The sequence below is a fragment of the Cinclus cinclus genome, chromosome 4, assembly GCF_963662255.1.
Source record: "Cinclus cinclus chromosome 4, bCinCin1.1, whole genome shotgun sequence".
NCBI lineage: Eukaryota > Metazoa > Chordata > Aves > Passeriformes > Cinclidae > Cinclus > Cinclus cinclus.
Window position 1 is genome coordinate 44230293 of NC_085049.1, and position 21192 is coordinate 44251484.

General features: G+C 38.1%; 2 protein-coding genes across 8 annotated transcripts in view; one reads left to right on the top strand and one right to left on the bottom strand.

The window, feature by feature from the left end:
* The first annotated feature begins 927 nt into the window (after positions 1-927).
* On the top strand, positions 928-18432 carry HELB (DNA helicase B). Of its 3 annotated transcripts, XM_062491998.1 has the most exons (14): positions 928-1120; positions 2835-3209; positions 5476-5684; positions 6975-7838; positions 8922-9093; positions 9866-10007; positions 10954-11084; positions 12126-12210; positions 13063-13122; positions 13664-13868; positions 14501-14635; positions 14845-15282; positions 15774-15867; positions 18355-18432. In XM_062491998.1, exons 1-13 carry the CDS (start codon positions 928-930, stop codon positions 15858-15860), a joined length of 3096 nt encoding a protein of 1031 aa, XP_062347982.1. In that variant the 3' UTR covers positions 15861-15867; positions 18355-18432. The 3 variants fall into 3 exon arrangements, with proteins under 3 accessions (XP_062347982.1, XP_062347981.1, XP_062347983.1); XM_062491997.1 differs by lacking the exon at positions 18355-18432 and having other exon boundaries at positions 15774-17868; XM_062491999.1 differs by lacking the exons at positions 928-1120; positions 10954-11084; positions 12126-12210; positions 13063-13122; positions 18355-18432 and having other exon boundaries at positions 2246-3209; positions 15774-17868.
* The window catches only part of GRIP1 (glutamate receptor interacting protein 1), a 220863-nt gene continuing 217766 nt past the window's right edge, over positions 18096-21192 (bottom strand). For all 5 annotated transcript variants that reach the window (XM_062492005.1, XM_062492004.1, XM_062492003.1 and 2 more), the window contains 2 exons: positions 19619-19765; positions 18096-18574 (listed from right to left, as the gene is read on the bottom strand). In XM_062492005.1, the coding sequence (XP_062347989.1) occupies positions 18338-18574; positions 19619-19765 (384 nt within the window). In that variant the 3' untranslated portion in view covers positions 18096-18337. The remainder of the gene's footprint in view (positions 18575-19618; positions 19766-21192) is intronic.

The following is a 21192-nucleotide window of genomic DNA, read 5'->3' on the forward strand; positions in this document are numbered from 1 at the left end:
TTGGGGACATTTCTATGTTGCACTTTGGTCTTTTGAAGCGTGAAACCACCTAGTTATTTTATCTCAATCAGAAGAGTCCACGATCCTTGCACCAGCACCTGCTGCTTTTGTGTCTCCTTTAACCTGCTTGCCAGTACTCTGAAGCAGCAGCAAGATCCACAGTGGCTTCCAGTGTACTGTGTGACAGTATAAAGCAAAACAAAGAAGAAATTGGAAGAAAATAGTTAAAAAACTAAAGAGAGAGCAAATCAAAATTATTAAAACAAAACAAAACAATTACAAAACTTAATTCATTGATGAAAACATATGCTTGCTAGTGGTGTGAACATGCAAAAATACAATTGCGAAATTTTGCTGAAAAGAGCTACTTAACATAGCAAACATTAACCTGCTAACTACTAACCAGTGAAAATGAGTTTGAAACAGGTTGTAGAAATACTTTCTTTCATGACTGAATAGCAGGATTTCTGGGGGACTTCAGTGAGAGATCAATACTGAATATGAGAAGGGTTGGCATTTCATCAATGAACTGTCAAAAAGTTCCAGAAAATGCAAGGAAGCGGAGTTGAGCAAAAGCAAAGACTGAGCAGCAACTGCCAGGGTTACAGTGTAGGGAAGTAAGAGTGATTTCCAGGTTTCCAGTGAGGGCCTTCCGGAGAACAGATTGCCAGTCACATGAAACATTAAACTATTTCATTTCACCCAGGGGCAGCTGGGTGATAATCGGATACACTGGACATGCGATGTTAAGATCTGATGGTTTATGTGATAGGGGTCATGTAATGACAGTGAATTACGTCCGGAAGTATTAAAAAAACCGCCCCCAAACTGACTCGTCGCGGTTCCCGACTATCCCGACGCCCCGGTGCCGCTCCCGCCCGCCGTCCCGCCCTTCCCGGGGGCGGGGAGAGCTCCGGCCGGGGCGGCATGGCGGGGGCCGGCGGGGAGCGGGGCGCGCCCCTGGAGCTGTGGGGGCACCTGCGGCCGCTGCGCTGGGAGGCGGCGAGCGACGAGGAGGAGAGCGACGAGGACTTCGAGGAGGAACCGCTCTTGGCCGAGGATGCGTTCCTGGAGGCCGCCGGGCGGGAGCTGTCGGCCGCGCTGCCCCCGCGCCGCTCCGGTGAGGGACGGCGGGCCGGGCCGGGCTGGGCTGAACCGGGCCGGGCTGAACCGGGCCGGGCTGAACCGGGCTGAACCGGGCCGGGCTGAACCGGGCCGGGCTGCAGTGCCCTCTCTGCACGGGGTGTGGGCGCAGGGCACCAGGGAAGCGAGCGGGGCATGGCGGCGGGGGAGGCGGCGCCGGGCCCCGGCCCGCCCGGCCGTGTGAATTGGTCACGGGCGGAGGGACAGTGTTACAAGTGCGCTTTTTATTAGTGGCTTTTTCGCAAGTAATAAAATGAGCGCTGTGTGTATAATATCAAAATAGCTTTGCTGTGTAGTTACAGTGTTTTATTTTCTGCTATTAGCAAAAGTTAGGCATAGCGTTAATAGTTGATAATATGCTTGAACTGTCTGCTTGGTTGGGATAGCGTCCAGTAAACAAATAATGAAAACCCTGTTGCTGACGTGCCAATTATCAACACTCACCGTCTGTGAAAAAAGGAGCCAAAGCCCAAATTAAAATTAATAATGAAAAAAAAGTATTAAAACCACAACCAAGAAACACGCATGCTCTAAAAAGGCGGATGCAAGAAGTACCCATGCTAAACAGTTCTTGAAAAATACAAACTAGTTTGTGGAGAAGTTTAAAAATGATAAAAGTCTATAAATATGCAACAAACTAATGTAAGAGAAAAAATATTTAAGGGGTATCTCTGAAGTAGCAGGTGCACTCTTAAATAATTGCCAAACACCCAGCTGTATTAACCCTTAGTTTTATTTCTGTCTCCTGTTGTCTTTTCATTAAACCTTTTAAATTCTACCAGAAAAGTAAATTCTGTTTTTCACAGACAGGGAACCGAAGTAGGTCATCAACAGGTAGTGGAAGGGATGTGTGATCTGTTCTGGTCTGCTGGCACAGGCTTGCAACAGTAAGGAAACATAAGGTTTTCCCATTCAAGTTAACTTTACACAAAAAAACCCCACTTTTTTTCTTTTCTAACAGGAGAGTCTTGGTACTTGATATTAACGATTTCCAACATTCTACTAAGAGCTTAGCAAGTTGTTTTTAAAATGGCTAAACTGAACTAAATAACCAGGGAGAAATAATTAAGTTATTGCAGATCTAAGAGCTGTCCTGGTGAGGAAGGGGCCTTGCTAAATGTAGGTGCCCACTTTGTTCTGGTCATAGCAATTGGTCCCCAGTTGTTGATCAGGGAATGGTGTATTATTTTTTTGAAGGCAAAGAGGAGGCAAACCAGGTCATAAAAATGTTAAGAATTTATTATATTAATTCTTTATAATTTTGGTGGTTTCAGTCTTGGGAAATACTTGGTCTACAAACATATCTGAAGATTATGCAGGCATTGTGATAGAATATTTTGTGATAAAACTGTTTAAAAATCAGTTGTAAACTTGACTTGGAATAAATAGTAAACCATAATATTAAACCACGTGTATTTAATTAGCTAAATAAATTCATAGGCAAGATTTATTTCTCATCCTTAGAGAAAGCGTCTTAGTGCTTGTTTCTGAGTTTGGTTTAATTTTTTTTTTTTTAATATTAATGGATGGGCTGGCATCAGGTGTTTATGAAAACCCCTGCTTTACTTTTATTACTCAAACTTACAGAAAAGACAAAAAATAGCACTGAACCAACAAAACTCTTTTAGTCAACATAAACTTAATTTCTATGACTGTCAATTAACACTGGATTTTTCTTTTTAATGCTTCAGTTATTATACAGGAATGCGGCTCCAAAAAGGAATATGAAGTAGTTGGACGTTTTCCATTAGTTGACCCTTGGTGGAAAGTTAATGTTAAAGCTAAAAAAATGGGGTCAAAGTACTTTGTGCAAGGATATCCGTCATATTTTCTGCAGACTGATGTAGAAGAAAACAACCGACAAGTATTTTCACTCTTTCTTAAGGAATGCAATGTTCCTGAAAATTGGAAAGAAAAATTTTTTTCTTGGCTTCCTATGGACTCTGTGCTGAGTTTCAGCAATCTTGAAGAAAAACTAAAACAGTTCCAAGTTTCACAGCTGCAGCCAAGGAGCATCCAAAGAGATACCAAGGATTATGACATCTTCCATTATGTTTCAAAATCATGTAGGTGTATCCTGTGCTGTTTTAATTGTTTTGTAAGCTAAGTAGTTATATCTCATATACTGCATTCAAACTAACACTTATTAATTTGAAATGTATATTCAAATTAATATTTTATTTTAAAATATTTCAGGACAGTTGATCAGTTAGATAGGCACATAAAGAAGGACTTTGCTGAATTCTGTAGGCTAAGTAGAATTGTCTGTGCTAGGGATATTTCATCCCTGGAAGTGCTTAAGGCCAGGTTGGATGGGGCTCTGAGCAATCTGATCGAGTGGAAAATGTCCCTGCCAGTGGCAGGGCTTTGGAGCTAGTTGATCTCTAAGGTCACTTCCAACCCAGACCCTTTCATGCTTCTGTGATTCTGCGATGCAAAGACACTGGTGCTTCCTATAGATTTTTCAGCTATGACAAGGCTTGTTGAAAAATGGGTTCAGCACCACTTAAGCATGGTGGTGATGGCTTTTTAGGGCTGGCATATGTTCAAAAGTAGTGTAGGTGCTTCTCTGTAGTGCAGGAATCAGTGAAGGAGTTCAGCCTAGTCCTAATCAGCTGCACTAGATGGATTTTCTAGGTGTGTTTGAATTCTGTCAGCAGATTGATATGACTGGGAACAGACTGTGGAAGCACTGGAGTGTGTGCATATGGAGATAGTTCAGACTTCTGAAGATGCTGTTGTGGGCAGTGTTCGTGTGATTACATGAGCATAACTGCCTGAGTGTTAAGAGATTGGATCAGGAGTCTGCTCTCCCCTTGTCCCCACTGTGGTGCAGTCTCTGAAAGTACTGACTGGATCCCTGCTGGATGAAACCCAAACAATGTGTTCCACTTGCATTCCTGAGGTACTCTGATCTATAATGGGCATTCAGTTTGTGGGACTAGACTTAGCTGGTGTGAAGCAAAACACAAATGCAGAGAAAGTCAGGATGTCTGATGTCAGAGCTCTTGTTTTGCTCAGATGATCTGTTTCCATAGCTGTACAGACAGGCTGGGTATACCTACTGTTATGTGTAAGCAAGCAGTTTTCCAGTACCTGGTTTAGTGGGCTGTGTCACGTCAGATGATGGAGGTGATGCTTTTGCATGTCAGATCGCATGTAATGGGAGAGTTCAGAGCCTCTGCTAGACTTGAACTGACTTGACTTCAAATCCCATGTGTAAGGAGAAGAAAACGTTCAGAGTTCTATAGGCTTTCAGGATTTTGGTTCTCTTTTTGTAATGATAAAAAAGATTGCATAGTGTGCTTATGTACTCTCTTCATCCGTCTTGTAGTTGGTGATTCTGTTCTAGTATCTAGCTTAAATTAATTTTCTGCATTTTAAGCTTTAATCTTTCTCTATCATTGAGCAATATAGATCATTCCTCTACCTCAGCTGCTACTGCTAGTGTTGTGAATGTTTTTGTTGTCCTTAATTGTTATGGACTCAAGTAGTTTGTTCTTCAAGCCTTCATGGTATTTTTTTGTGTGTGGAAATAGTGTGTATTGATGATTTATGTGTAAATTAAGTACTTGCTTAAAAAGGAAAAGGTTTTATCTTTGTCTTTATGAGGTTAAGACAGTGATCAGAAAAAGTACTTAAGTGAGAAAAATTTGCGTTTTAAATTTTTCTTAACACTTAACTAGAAATAGCCTATTTTTTCCAAGCGATAAAGCTTCTGAAAGTCTCACTTTCTTCTTAAATTAGTTTTTATTTCTTCTGAAATTACTTTTTAAAAGCAAAATATAGAGCAGATGAGTTTCATTATTCCTCTCAGCCCATAACTTATGTAAACAGGGAAAGTGATAGTTTAATTTTGGGGTCATTGAGAAGGCCAGCGGAGAGCACTTTTTTTTGTAAGTTCCTCTACTGATCTAATACTACAAATTTAGAAGCCTCTTTTCTTATTTTGCATTTGAAGGGTTCTTCTGTACATCTCTATGAAAATTATTTTTAGATAAGAGGCAGGCATGGTGAGGTCTGAACTGACTTTCTACAAAATGCTGTTGAGTATGCAGTTTAAACCAAGTGTATGATACATATTTTCCAAGTGAGTACATTTAATTGCTGGTTTTTTGTCATCTGTTTACATTGTTTTTTTCCCTAAGGCAGTTTAGGGAAAACAGACTTTAAAAAATCTTCAAAAGGGTTATGAAAAGTAAAAAAAATGAAAGAAATTTGTGATGTCTTGGATATAGGGGAGGCAGAAGGATTAAGGCAGAGTCAGTATAAATAATTTTGCAGCAATCTTTGTATATGGCATAAAACTTCCTTTGTTTGTGGTGTGTGCAGTTGCAGGAAAAGCAGTGTTGGGAGCTCTGGCTTTTCCCAGGATACTGGAATTCTTGCCAATTCTTCTGCCACGTCACTTTTGCTGTCTGTTAGATAAGATGTGTTGGCAAAGAAAGGCTGATACGGATGGTGAGGAGGTATCTGATGAGATGGTAACAAAATTGGATGAGATACTAAAGGACGAGCCATGGAAACTTGGATTCAGCAGGGTAAGTAATGTTACATACAGTAAAAGTACAGTGTGTGCTGCGTTTGAGGTGCATTAGACTGCAGTGCTGTTTTGGTTGGGTTCACTTGGTTCAGTGGGCATTTGTAGGGGCAAAGCATAGTTCATTTGGAAAGGGATGTGTAGTGGACTCAGTTTTAGCTAAAGGTTTTTGTTTTTGCAGTTGGTCTAGAATAAATTAATCTCAGAAGATTTTGGAAAGTGGTTTTGTTGCAACCATTTGTTTAGTGTTTTCTACAAGGGACACAAAATTAGATGCTTGAGGTAATTGGGCCAAAAGTTAGCTAATTTAAAATCCTCAACTGTTCTCTTTGGTTTTATAGTGGTAAGTGAGAGTTTCTGTTCCTAGTATGTAGAACAGTATCTATGTTTTCATGGTAAGTTTCTCTGTAGGAGGTCTGTGGTTCAGTAGTTTGTTTTTGTAATGGAATTTGCAGTGGTTGCTTACCTTCCTGTTTTCCTTTGCTGTGCTTGCTGTCAGCTTTGCTGCTGCACCTGACCGTAGCAGTTCTGTACCTCACAAGGGAGCTACAGCTTTCACAAATGTGGTTGGTTTTCCCTCTGCTTTAGGCACTAGTGCTTTACTGATGGATGTTCTGACTTGTCTTTAAGACCTCTGATTTCAGAGATTCAACAGGGTCACCAATATATTCCAGTGTTTCACATAATTTCCTTTAAGAAGATTTTCCTGATGTCCAGTTTGACCGTTCCTTGATGCAATATGGACTTTTTGCTCTCTTGCTTCAAGGACCTCCATTCTCACTACAGTTTTTTATTGCTTGAAGGCTCTCTTCAGCTTTTACTCTTATGACTGAGCAAGCATAGCTAATTTTTCTTGCTCTCAATAGTTTTATCTGTTTTGCACATCTCAATCTTTCACTGTTTTATGGTAGTGTCTGTACAGGTGGCATATTTCTTGGACATGTTCAGAATTGGGTACGGTAGTCTGGCCAGTGGCTTTCCTGTGCTCTGATTTTACAGTTTATGTACCTTTACATGAAAATGTGTTATTTGGTGTGCATGAGTTCTGCCTAATACCCAATTTCCGTGCCAGGTTTTTTATTTTTAAAGTTTCTGTTTCATACAGAAGGGTGACTATGAGGAATTTTTCCAGCGTACTTTTAAGTATTTTGCTTTATGAAAAGTATGTACATTTTTGCAAACTTCTACCCTCTGAATTGCAATTTGTATTTACTAGGAGCAGTGTTATTCAGCAAGGGCTAACATCTTCTGAAATAAATCTGTGTTTGCTTTTACTCTTTCTGGGGAGAAGATTATCTATAAGGAGTTGAACCTTCCTCACTGTGAGGCAACGTGGGCTGCCTTCTGTCAGTGTGAACACCTCCTCTGGAAGATTCCTGACTTGCAGAAGAATGCATTAATTCTGTATGATCAGCTCAAGACACGCTGTAGACAAATGGGACACACATACGAAGATCAAGATGAATTAGCTCGCTTTGTATCTAAACACATGTCCATTGAACATGTTTGGCAGTCTCTTGAATTTTTGAAAGATCAGGATGTAGTTATTAGAGAAAAAAAGCTGGTGTTTCTGCCTCATCTTTACAAATCTGAAAAAGATATCGCAATGTACGTAGGTGACCTTCTGTCAAATGATACATGGAAACTGGATGTGGATGTGAAAAAAATACTTAGCATTTCTGAGTCACCAAGAGAAACAGTAGATAACAAAATAAATATTACCCAGGCACATGAAATGGAGGAAAATATTCCAGACAATCATAATGGTGAAAATCACTTTCCTGAAAAGGAGGTGGGCTCTATGTCTGGTAGCCAAAGTAAAGCGGAGGTAGACAAAGATCAGATGATTGCTGTAAAAAAAATTTGTTCTAATCCTGTCACAATCATCAGTGGAAAAGGAGGCTGTGGGAAGAGTACAATAGTTAGCTGCCTTTTTCATCATTTAAAGCAGATGGAAGTAGAAGTGGAAGCTGCTTCTAAGGACTTTGAAAAAGACTTGGATGCATCTGAGGAATGGAATACATTTGAACAACACTGGAAATCAGAGAATATGTATGCAAAAAAATTTTTGAATGTACTATTCACTGCACCTACAGGGAGGGCAACAAGTCTTTTGAGAGAAAAAACGCAGCTTCCTTCATATACTTTGCATCAGGTAAGGTTTGTTTTGGATTTTGTGTCTTTTTTTTTGTTTTGTTTTGTTTGTTTGTTTGTTTTTTGTTTGTTTTTTTTAATTAGGTTCTGAAACACCTTTTGGCACTGTCCATTCTTATTTTGGGAAAAAAACCCCCTTGTTCTTGAACTTCCCCTTAAAAAATGTGTAGCCTATTATCATTATTAATGTTAATTTTTGGGTACAGCTTATCAGCATACAGAAAGTCAGCATTATGTTCTGGGGAATCAAAAATCTGTCATTTGAAATACATTATTTGGTAACTTTGGTTTCTTTACTATTTATATACATCTGAAACTTGTGCTTCTCTAGGGCATCTGTTTTTTTCAGCTTCTCGGTTTTGCATTTTATTTTAATGAAGACGAAAATAATTTCTAGGTGGTGGAGCTGTTTTCTAGGATCCTGTTGCCTAGCAATCATAGCAGCACATACATGAAAAGATCAGTAGCCTGGGGTTGAATAATGAGAGAAATTTCATTTGCACAGTGTTTTCTTAATTAATGTTAGGTATTATGGGGTTTTTTTTTTTAGAAAAAAAGTAGAAAGCAAACTCTTTATTAATAAACTTAGGCCTAGGTTTGGTTGCAGTTCTAGGCAACAAAAGGTGCCAAGAAGACATTGGAGTTGTGGATTAACCCATATAAATAGAAATTATATTAACATAAAAAGTATTGTTGGCTTATTTTATCTTTGGGGAGTGGATAGCTAGTTGTTCCCCCATGCAGTTTTGGGTATTATTAATGACAGCAAGTTGCAGTAGGAGGTTCTGTTACTGAGCAACCTAATGGCTGACCTTGTGTCTTTAACAGCTCCTGCAGGAAAAAAAAGACTGTGCTTTTATGTAAGTCAGTGTCCCTAATCTCAGCTAGAAATGTATTCAGTGATGAGGAAACTAAGACTGAATGGTTGAGTCTTCTGAGTCTTTGCAGGTGTAAGTTCAGAATTTTGGATAATAGCTCTACATACAAACATACATGTGGTTCAATGATACCATCGTGTCTACTTTTATTACATAGTTTACAGTTGATTAGTGTCAGAGCTTGTTTTATTTTTCTTTGTTTCTAGATTATCTATAGTTTTAAATCGTGGAGGCGGAGTGAGCAAGCACAGCCATGGAAGTTTTCTGCAGTTACAGTTCTCATTGTGGATGAAGGAAGTTTGGTGTCTGTACACATTCTTAGTTTAGTTTTAAAACTCTTGTGTGAGCATGCTCAGCTTGCTAAACTTATTATTCTAGGTAAGTGAAACAGCAAATTTAGCATTATACAATGTTTAATAATGCACAGTATACAGTGTAAGTATCAGAGCTCCCACTGAGTCGCTTAAAAACCTGAGAATGTTGCATTGTTCTGTACTTGATGCTACTGCTGTTTCTTATGGTCAGATGAGATAGACAGGTTTCCAAATGTTAGTATGAAGGTATCAGTATCTCCATTATCTGTTTAGCAGTGTTTTGTCTTATTCTGACTTCCATGTGGTAGGTTATTGCATCTTGCAACTGGGAAGCTTCTCTGATTTCCTTAAATCTGAAGGAGCTACTGTTATCATATGAATCCTGTGTTAGAAGGGAGTTTTCATGCCCTTCTTAATGTTAGGATCATCTTGGTTTAATTTAAAAATCAATGAAATATAAAATCAAATTTTTATTCTTTCTTAGAGGTTTCCTTTTTGGCATGCCATTTATCACATTGGTTTTTAAATATGTAGCTTTCAAAGTGTGTTTAAATAAGATAGGATCACTGTCAGTGATCATCAAGCAGAGGGATTTGCACTTGCTAGTAAAACATTACTGAGTGAGGAGTGCCAAACAGCATAAACTACACGAGAACATTATTCCCAAAGTTTCTTAGATTCCTGAAAGTTTTATTTCATGTGAATTGTATTAAGGATGGATGTTACTATGTAAAGGTTTGAGTAGTTATTCATTCCAGTGCTGGTCTTTTAAAGGCAATTTTCAACAGATGATAATGATATTCCTTCTCACAAAAACTAACGTGCATTCTGTTTAGGTGATACTAGACAGCTACCAAGCATAGACCCAGGAAACATGTTAGCTGATATCTTTGAGGGTCTAAAATCAAGAGGCTTTTCTGTGGAACTGCGGACTAACCATAGAGCTGAATCACAACTAATTGTAGATAATGCGTCAAGGTAGGATATCCTGATGTGTGTGTGAAGAATTCTTGTAATTCTTGCCTGGCCTTTTACCTGCAAATGGCAGTGCATCCAGATTTTACTCTAGTACTGCTTCTGTAAAGTTTTTCAGTCCAATTCCGTAACATTGGTTTTAAAAAACGAACTCCCAAAACAACAGCAACAAAACCCTAAAGATTTTTTCAGAAGTATATATTGGACAAAAAAATGTGTGTGCTGGAATGCTCTTGAATTTTATGGGATGTATTTCACTGTTACACTATCAGATACTCTCTGTTGTTTTCACATTAATTGTAAATGCAAAACTGACTTTCTGCCTTCTAAAATGGCTTACAATTCTTCTCTGGAAAAAATGTTTTAAAGACATCGTTCATAAGTATGACAACAACTAAAACAGACTGAATTGCTTGGATGGTCTAGATGAAAAGGGCCATTACATCACAGTTTCTTTCTATTTTTTTTTCTGTATCAATACCTAAAGAGTAAACGTTTCCAGCATTTGCATTACTTTTGTTTTGGAAATAATCTTGTTTCCTATCAGTGCTTGATTTCTTTTTTAAACCTCTAAGAACAAAATCTAGGTTTTGATGTTAATTGAATTTGAGAATATTTGGAACATTTGCAAGATACCTACTACTACTAAGTGTTTTATAAACATTCTTATTTTTTTATAACACTTCCGTTTTACTGCATTTTGCTCCCATGGGAAGAACTGTATAGGTAATACTAAGTATCTGCTGCTGCGATGGAGGGTTTAGGGAATGAACTACCAATTTTTTAAATGTGAAATTAAGTCATGCTCCAAGGAAAGAGTTTTCAGGGCATGTAGTGTGGATGACAAAAAATTTCTAAGTGGTGAACTTCAGGCTGATACAGATGACGATACGCTGGAATTCTTTAACTGAAAATAACTTTTCGGTTTCCCTCCAATGCTCTGGTCCAGAATCTCTCACCGGCAGCTTCCTGAATTTGATGAGGTGCTGAAAGTTTCTGCTTGGAATGAGGAAATGACAATGCCAACCCCGGAGAAGAAATTTATTTTTATTGCTTTGCCTGCTGGCGGGAATTGTGAGAGTATGTGTGTACAGTCAGTTTGTGATCTCGATTTTTCCTTTGGTAAAGCATAGACTATTGTCTGGAACAAAAATTTTGGGAAGATTTTAGTCTGGCTTTGTGGTATGAATTTAATTGCTACAGTCATAGCTTGTCTTCTGCATTCTGTAAGTGCATGCAGCAAGACCTGTAAAGAATGGGCTGTAGGGCTCCAGCTCATCAGTTAGACTTTGAAAGGGGGCACAGCTTCCACCCCTGTAATCGAATGTGGTTGTCTTTTTGTATTGTAGCTGGAGCTGTCAAACCTTAAAAGATTTTCAGATTTGATTCAGAAGTGAATCATTTGAGTAAAAATCAACTGTAACAGTATGGTGTGCAGGACAGGAATGTGCTCCCAGCTGTAGAATTGAGTTAGGAAAAATTCAAAGAAGAGATGCCAGTATTTCTTGTAAAATTTTTTGGGGTCAGGGTAGAGCCATTGTTTATTGGGATTTTTTGACATTTATTGGGTATAAGTGGATTGAGTGGCCTCTCTTTTACATGCATCAAAAAGCTTCAAGGGGAATGTAGAAAAAAATAATACAAACATTATCACCTTATCTTACTGTAGCAAAATACTCAGCAAACAGAATACTGAAAGTAGATTCCTTCTGTGAAATCCAAGTGTATAGGTCTGTGGTTTAAAAATATTTGATCTTTACGTCTTCAATGTGCTGTATCAAAACCTTATTTTGCATGAAATATGCTCTATGCAGCTGTTGTTTAACACAGAAATAAGAATTTGTTTCTTTTCATACTGCTCTTGTTTCTCAGATTTTAATAGTGGATTAACTGCATGATGTTTTCTTGGGTATTTTGTGGTGTATTTCTGTTTCTTTGGGGGGTGTGTCATCTTGTGTGGGAGTTTTGTTCAGGGGTATTTTTGTTTCTTTTTTGTTTTGTTTTAAAAAAGTTGAGATGTCATGAAAGCAAGAAATAAGCAAAGGCAATTTCATATTGAATTATATTTTTCTTTTTAAAATTCTGAGTATTTTTATGTCTTACCTTTGTCCTTTAAAACAGATTTACAAACTGCAATAAAGATTTTACTTAAAAAAGGGCCAGGATTGGAGGATGCCAAGCAATCACAATTTATTGCTTTCAGAAGGTAATGGAGTGTGCAGGCAGATGTTGAAAAAATCCTTGCTAGCAGCCACAATCTAAAAATAGCTGAATGTATTGAGTTGGAGAGACTAGTGGCAATAGTATAAAACTACTAGATACTTGGAATACTCATCACTTAAGAAGGGTGGGATGTAGGAGTCTAACACACTTTGAAGAAAGATTGGGAATTAGTAATCACAGGAGCATGAATCGTATGCACTGAAGGGATGAAAGGGGTAGTACCAATAGTCCAAAACCTTGAGTTCTGCACAAGAGTACTTAGGAAAAAAAATCCTCCAACTTCAGTTGTGAAGAACCTTTTCTTAGTAAGCAAAAAACACCCACTACTTAGAGGTTCCCAGTGAGCTAGTAAGTGATTTGTAAATGCTAGTAACTCTGATACCAATTTTTCCCTCCAGTCTGCATTCGGGTACAATATTGTTATTAGTGATTTTTGTGTATGATTCTTCTAGAATATGGGTACTTAAGCTGAATTTAAAAGTTAAAATTCAAGGTCTTTAAAAAGCAAATGAATCTTGTTCTTTTTAATATATCCACAGACAGAAAATAATCTGTCCGGGTTTTAGTTTTTCTTTAGATTTCTTCTTTATCTTAAAATCAAATCTAGCTAATCTAGATGTACGGTGCAAAAACTTTCTATGGTATGTAGACAAATCTGTTCCTCTACTGCACTGTCTTCTAAACTCTGAATAAGTAATTGTTCTTAATAGGTGGTGGAAGATTGTTAGTCAGAAAAGGGACTTTTTCCGTTATTTGTAAACTAATGCTCTTGTGACATTGCTTGCAATTGTATGTTTTGTATATCACGATTTTGTTCTTCTTTTGTATGATTTAGGCAAGATTGTGATCTAATAAATGAACTTTGTTGCCAACACTATTCAAATCATTTAACCAGGTAATCCAGTGTTTCACATTTTTCCTGTGACCAATCTAATTTTGTTTTTGAAAGTGTTATAGCCAGGTGAACACCGTAAAATAAGATTGTAAAACTTCCAATATTTCCTCTAGATCTGATTATGTTATAAATAATTTATACAATAAACTTTATTTGATGTTTTTTTAATCTCGTTTTGAACAGTGGTAAACTGCTTTTCATTTAAATTCACTATGCGAATTCTGAGATTTTAAGTTACTATTGAATATTCAAAAGCCATATAAAAGGAACATGAAAAAATCCCTCAAGGTTATCTTTGTTTTTGTTACTATATGATTTCTAAATAGATTCTGAAGTACTCTACTAGCTACTCTGTATTACTGGTTTTTACTAAATGGTTTCACTTAACTTCAAGATGGAAATGATTTACCCTAACTATTTTGAATATTATTAAAGTTTTTAACCTGGGTCAAGTATAGAGAGTGGAAAGAGAAAAAATACTGAGAGATGGTAAATGCACATTTTGTAAATACACTTTCCCCTTTTTGTTTCTCTGACCTAGAGACCATAAGAACCGACTTCTCTTTCAAAGGGGGGACAAGATTGCCAGCACGCGCAATGTGTATCTCAAGGATCTCTTGGCAGCCTGTGGTGTTGGAGAGGGTCCTAAGGGCCAGAAATGCAGAAGTGGAGAAATCACACTCACTGCAGAGGCTGATGAGGAGGGCAAACGACTCTGCAATGGAGATATATTTTTCATAACAGGGGTAAGTCCTTGCTGCAAGAACTCACACAAAGAAAACCTGGTGGGAAATGATTCAGCACCCAAAACAAAACAATGCACACTTTTTAAGTTTAGCATGTAATACCTACTTGGTTCTGCTAAGCACTTACCTAAAAGGCATGAAAGAGGCAAATTACAATAGAGAACTCAACCTCAATTCTGGGTACAGTGTGTTTCAGTTGGTCTGATTATGTTCAGTGTAAATAGATTCTGTAAATACTCAAATGTATTGTAATTAAAATAGATAATGTTTAACATAGTCTGAAGTAAATGAGTAATGTTACAGGTTTAGTTTTCTCTGGTAGAAAACCAAGCTGCCCTAAAAGTAACAGCTACAAAAAAAAAGTTTTTTTTGCTGGATTCAGTGAGTTGAGCAGTGAAAGTATCAGTAATTAAGGTAGGCCCTGAACAGTGAAAACTACTTTCCTTGAAAACTGTTCTTTCCTTTCCTTTCCAGTAAAAGACAGCAATTTCTTGGGTTTAGTATTTTCTGAAACTTTCAGGTGGTTGACGTTGCAGCTGTTGTAATTTCAGGGAAAGCTAGAATAGGGAAGTACTGATGTTGCTCCAGCAGCCGATCCAGACTCACTGCTGAGTGTTGTGCTCTTCCTTTAGGATGCAGAAATTGATAAGCAGCGCTTGCTGACCATCAGCAGCACGTATGGCTCCACTTTCACTGTGAACTACAAGGCATTGAGGAAGCTGTGTCACATAAAGCATGCCTGGGCCAGAACTATTCACACATTCCAGGTAAAAACACAGCAGCTGTGAGCTGAGCTAACGCACTATATTCCCTCATGAAAGAATCAGAAACTTTTCTTGACACTAGAATTCCTTGAATGCAGGATAGAAAATATTCTCGAGTGTCCCCAGTTGCCTGCAACTTCCTCATTCTTGTCTTTTTAATTTAACTATTTCCTGGCGATCAGCCTTTGAACGAGCGTTGTCCCACATTTCAGGGCTCTGAGGAAAGGACCGTTGTGTACGTGGTTGGCAATGCTGGCCGGCAGCACTGGCAGCACGTGTACACAGCCGTGACCAGGGGACGCTGCCGTGTCTACATCGTGGCTGAGGAGCTGCACCTCAGGAGAGCAGTAAAGAACAAGGAGATAACCAGAAAAACACGTTTGCAGAGATTTTTGAGAGAGGCAATTGCGGAAACAAACAGCTGTCCCAAACAAATGTCCTCTCCCCTGATGAAGTGCTGGCAAAGTCAAGAGCTAGTGACCGAGTCTGTTTCTGTTAGTCAAGGTGCTCCTGACCCACCTGAACTTCAAAGTGACCTCATGACACAGGAAGGGTCATCAGTTCTCAGTGAAAAGCAGACATGCAGTATGCAGCTAAGTCCATGTAAAAGACAAATTCCTACATCTGAGGATGCTACAGAAATTAGCCCTGTAAGTATCTCCTTACTGAGAACGTCTAAAATAAACGTTTGCACTCTTTCACCACTACAAGATGCACTGTTGTGATTGTTTTATTTACATTTATTTAATAATTTTCAAGTTGACCATTAATTGGTGATGCAGTCAAATTTGGCAGATGTCTTTGCAGAACAGTATATGGCTAATACACAAAATAAAGATTTAATGTCAATAGTAGTAAACTTAAACATATTTTTACTCTCAGAGTGAGCTGTTGGCCAGCTTAGCCTGTATCAGCTTATGGTTTGTGCACAAATGTAATTTTTTAGGTGATACGCTGTGAGCAATGTATATAAAATTTAATAATTTAAATTGATTTTTATAAAGTCAAACCTGCAAACAGATGTTTTGCGTTTTTTTAACACCTAATTTCTGAGCTCATGGAGAAAGCTTCTTCAAAAAACGCTCTAATATATTGCAGGTCTGTATCAAAGTTGGGTAACGTTTTTGTTTTGTTTTGGCAGATTGCAGTAGAAGAATCCCCACTTGGATCTTCCCGACTTAAGAATCTAACTTTGGGACAAATTCCTAGGAAGCTTTTCAAAAGCTAGCAGTTAGGTATTAATTGGTCCTTGTGTGAACTGTTACTGAACTTGTTCAAGATTTTTGGGACAGAGAAGCTGAATGTGGAGGTGCCTTTCAAAGGCTTTCTTGGTTTTGCATGTTCTATGAAGAACAGCTTGTTTTACACTGAGCCTCTTACATTTTCAGTGATCCATTTTTAGTAGTTTCACTGCCGTAGTGGTCATCAAAAATCACATCATTCTTCTGTTCTGCTGAAGAATGAACTTGCAGGTCTTCAAGGATATAGATGTTCCCTTAAAAATACACAGTGATGTATTTTGATTTACAGACTCCTAGCTGTCCAAAGCATTTATCCACCTCCAAGATTTATCCATCTCCAAATGCTACAGTATTGATGAGGTGCTCTTACTGATGATGTGCCAAGACTATAGTTTCCTTGAGTAAAAAAAAAAAAAAAAAAAACAGTTTACCAAGGGGTCTAGGTTTCTCTGACATGGCAGATTTGTGGCCATGAAGCTTTGATGGATTATGGATTTCAGTCTTGTTACAGGCATAACAAGAAATTTGCAATCAGTGACATAGAAAACTTTTTCTATGATGTAGAACTTGCCATTGCTGCTTTAGCTAATTAGTTCTATGCTGATTATGATCTTGGTTAAGAAAAGCAAAACTTCAAATCAGAGTTCAAATAACATTCCACTTTCAGTTTTCTCATGTGTACTATGGGACTTGCTGCATTGCAGTTTTGGGATTAATAAATTGAATGTTAAATCAAACTTCAGACACACAGTACTAAAATGTGGACAACCTGCTTACCTTTCAAATTTTTTTCTTTTCACATAGGGTAGGAAAAAGTATACCATAAATACAAAACTGTTTTTTTTTCTAAAACTGTGGGAAAAAATATAAAATCAAAAAACTCTACCTCGTTTTTAATGTCTTTAAATCACTGTTTATTTCAATTTATACAGTTTTTCCATACAAATATTTGCAACAGTTTTAATTTCAAAAAACATAACATAGACGATAAATATCATGCTATTAAAGTATTAAATTTGTACAAAAATACTTTACAGTTTAATACTTATTTGTTACAAATAAAAATACATATTTAAGTGACTCATGAACCTTGGAGATTTTGTTTTTTCTAACATGATTCAGTCTTGAATGTCATTCTGACCTTTTCTGGCAGTGCTGAAATAGAAATCAGAGATACTTGTGTGTGCAGGGCAGGTGAGCTTGTTTATGTATTGGAAACAGCAACAGGGATACATTAAACAGTTTAAATTGACCAGAAACAACTCTGTAAGGTGATTGCTTAGATATGGAGACTCTACAAATGTACAAATCCAGTATCTTTATATTCACCAATAACAATAATTACCAATAACAACTTGAATACCAGAATAAACCAATGCAGCTGCTGGTGCGCATATAAAGCAACTGGCAGTATTTTATTGCTTGGGGGAAGAGGAGAGAGGAGACAATTTGTGTGATGTGTTTGTAAAATATATTTACAATTTTAAATTCTAAAAATGTGTTGCAGGGGGTAATGTTTATCATAAAGAAGGCTGAAAACAAAGCATTAAATAGGACCTTTCTTCCTTCAAGAAATTGATTGACTTAAAAAGCTCGTGTGAAGATACAAGTTTACTCGTTTATGGATCATTAGAGAGCTTTTGTATCAATCTCCACTGACATACTTTTAAAAAAGACATTTTCTTTTAAAAAAAAACCCTTCTAATTTTTCTGAACTTGTTTCATTCTTTTCAGTAATCCCCTGTCAGAGGTTTTATCCCACTAAAAAAGTCTCTGCTTAAAATCCTCACAGGTTGCAAGACATACTATTAAATATTTCATTGCATAGGGAATAACATATGTTCTAACAAAGTTTGCTGCAGAGGGGAGTAATGTTCAATGCAAACTGCAGCTTCCTGCAAGCATTTTGTTATAACATCTAACCCCTGCTTTGTCTTAATGAGTGCACCCTTCTCGCCAGCGAATAAAGGTTTCCAAAATCGGAGTTGTTGTCATTTCCCAGGAAAAGCCAGTGCAGTAAACCACTCTGCCCTGTCCTTCAGACACCAGCACCTTCCTGATAAAATGATTTTTTAAAACGACATAAGCTGGACACTACTGTTTGTTAGCAGAGGTTAACTCCGTGTTTTTCCCCTCAAACAGCTGCTGCTGCTGCTGAAGGGAGAAGAACATTTAGATCTTGTTTAAAACATCTCCCCAGTTTCTTATTTGGGGAAAAAAAAAGGCCCTTATGTATTTTTTTACTGTTACTAATCCTAGATTGCTTTAGAATGGAATGACTTAATGAAGAATGAAAATATTTCCAAAGTAACTGTGGATTAATAGAAGCCTTGAGACAGACCAACTGACCTCCTGTGCTTTTCAGTGCTGTACAGCATCTAAACCTCAATTTCAGAGAAATCTTGAATGGATTTAGCACCATAATGTCTTTTAGTTACCGAATGTCCCGTTGCAATGGTTTCTGCTATAATGTATTTGTAGGATCCCGTGTCTCCGCACTAACACTGGTGTGTCCACTCTGCTGAAGGAAGGCAGCGTTCGGATCGCTCCACTCCCCACTCCCTGAAGTGTGTTGTTCTGAGCTTCCTTTCTGAGGTGCCAGTGGGTTTCTGCTAATGACCAGTTCCAGTTTATTGCCAGATTCTGCGATGAGGGGCACAACCAAACAGCAGTCAAAGTCTCTGGTGCGAACATGGTTTACCTGATGGATGAGAAGATTGATTTTTATTACTGTTTTAGGAAAAAAAATAAAGAGATCACAAGAGAAACAAATTTATCCTTGAGACCATGGAGCTTGATTTAACTATTCCAAGTAGACAATTGCCCAGTATAAGACTATTTAACTGTGATGTCTGCTCTGAAGACATCAGTTAAATTTTCTACTCACTTTTAAACAGAATGTAGCTGAAGTGGGGATATTTACTCTGGTGCTGGCTGTTGCCAGCTCTCACAATGCTCACTCCAGTAATGACATTTAACAGCACATAGTTTTTCATGGTGTTCATCAATTCAAATGCAGTAGAACACATCTGAAATTTCAGTTCAGGTCTTTTCTGGCTTTACCTAATATATATGAATTTATATAAAGTATTTTATGAGGCTAGTTGAAAAATAATTTGGCTTTTTCATCATAGTCCAGCTTGGCACTGTGGTTAGTGTGGTGCTGGGTGAGTATTACGTTATTCCAACTCTGTCAGTCAACATTTGAATTAAACACAAATAATTCTCAGGTCTGTATCAAGAAAAGCAAAAAAAGAAAAATCTGTCTGGAAATCCAGCTTCCTAGTGAGCATTTGTATGTTTCCTTTGGACTTCTAAAATACGTAGCATTCTGAAAGAATTTGCTTCTGTAAACCTGACTGCACAGGAAAATGAAGCTTTAGTGCCACTGCGTAGATGTCCAAAGCTCCATGAAGTGCTGCCTTTTCTTGCCAAGAAAAGAAATCTAAGAAATCTGCACAGCAAACCTGTGGTGCAGAGCAATTATGGCCATTTGTCCTTCTGGTCCCCGTACACATATCCCTTCCCAGCAAAAATGCAAACAAACACTGGTGCTCATTATTTAAAATACAATAAGCAATGTAGATTACAGGGCTGTTCCACATAACAAAATTGCAGTGTTCTACAATCACATCTCCAAAGATGCATACGCAAATACCCCCCACTGTGGTTATAAACCTTTTTACAAAGTAATCTGTACGTCATGTCCCTTCATGCTAAACCTGAACAATGCCAGAAACATTACCTGTAGAAGTCTGTCATATGGTTTTAAACCTCCCAGATCACCAGGGCCAGCTGGTCGAATGTTTTTAACATACACTCCTTTTTCCAATAAACCATCTGAGACACTGAACCCAAAGTCTTCTCCATCGGAGTCCTTGTACAAAGTTACCTGTGGAGGAGAGGTGATGTGATGAGAAAGAAAAGAACTTTGTCCCCATTTCTACAAGCATGAGGCAGGTTTTCTTCCTAGGATGGTTTTGGTGATTTTTGTTTTTCCATTAGAGAGATCACTTACCTACTATTCGGTACTCACAGTAGTAAAGTCCCCATTTTGACATGCTGTTAATTATGTTAATAATCTCAGAAGCCACCTTATTCTTCATAAATAAACAGCCTTTTTCACTTCTGCTTGTCAGTTGGAAATTTGTGGTGGTTAGCCTACCTTTTCTGGTGTCATTTTTTGCTTCTTAGTGTTTTGTTTCTCTGTTCTGCCAGGATCTGAGTACAAGATAAGGCTTAATTTTGCTTCAAGTATGAAGACCTGGCCTCAATCAAGTATGTGGTGTATCTTGCAATCAAGGAAATAAAGAGCATTGTCAGCGTAAGCTCTAGACTGCCTGGTTTTGGCCAGGGTCCACCTTTAAAGCCTAACCTCAGAAGTGCTCAGTATAAGAGTTATAATGCAATCTTTTAAAGAAGTAAAAATAATGCTCCTTCAGAAAGAGCTTGCAGGCAGTGTTCTTAAAACTACATAACCATGGGGTGGTCATTCAAAAGCAGGAAATAGGAGATAATAAAACAGTTAGAAGAAGGTTTTTCAGGTGTTCAGAAGACAAGTCCTCACAGATAGTTTTGTGAATTCAGCTGTTTGACAGATAGAGACTTCTTTGTGGGTACGTGGCATGCTTAGGTTTTTATGTTTTCTTGGTCCTCACATCAGGGGTTCTGACCTATGCAAGTAAATTGTCTGAATGGTGTGTCACTATGCACAGATGCACTTGCACAGTCAAACCTGTGTTTTTAGTGCTCGAGCATGCATCACCTCGAATTTAAAATGCACTGGTTTCATCGTATCTTGGTTGATAAAAATGACAACATTAATTGTTCCAAAATTTTATAATGGCTTGGTACAAATAATGTTCCATGTGTTGCATCCTTGTGTGTGCACCAGCCACTGAATTCCTTCCTGATGTTTCTGAATTGCAGAATTGTTTGAATTGAAGGGGACTTTGGGAAGTCTGTAGCCCAATGTCCTGCTCAGGGCTGAGGACTTGGTCAGCATTTTACAGGATGCCAAGGCACAGTAGTGCTGGGGCACAGCACTGGTTGGTGCTGCCTTCAGAAAGCTGCTGAGCTCCTGTCTTAATTGCCAGTGTGAAGAAGTATGCCAGAACCTTTTGAGTCCAAGTTGTCTCAAAACAGGAGTGAAGGATTTGGGGCTTCTGTTTCTTTCCTGCTCTCTGCATTTTTCTTTACTTCGGTTTAGGGGTGTATCAGCCCTGCTTTCACCAGAACAAAATCACACTCATGAGTAAGTTTGGTAACTGTCCTGTGCAGCAGCTGAGAGAAGCTGGATACAAGACTGCAGCAGTAGCA

Coding starts and splice junctions, on each gene's coding strand:
- HELB (XM_062491998.1), top strand. CDS start 928: ATGGCGGGGGCCGGCGGGGAGCGGGGCGCGCCCCTGGAGCTGTGGGGG. Junction 3,210..5,475: donor CCATTATGTTTCAAAATCAT/GTAGGTGTATCC, acceptor TGGTGTGTGCAG/TTGCAGGAAAAGCAGTGTTG. Junction 13,869..14,500: donor ATATATTTTTCATAACAGGG/GTAAGTCCTTGC, acceptor CTCTTCCTTTAG/GATGCAGAAATTGATAAGCA.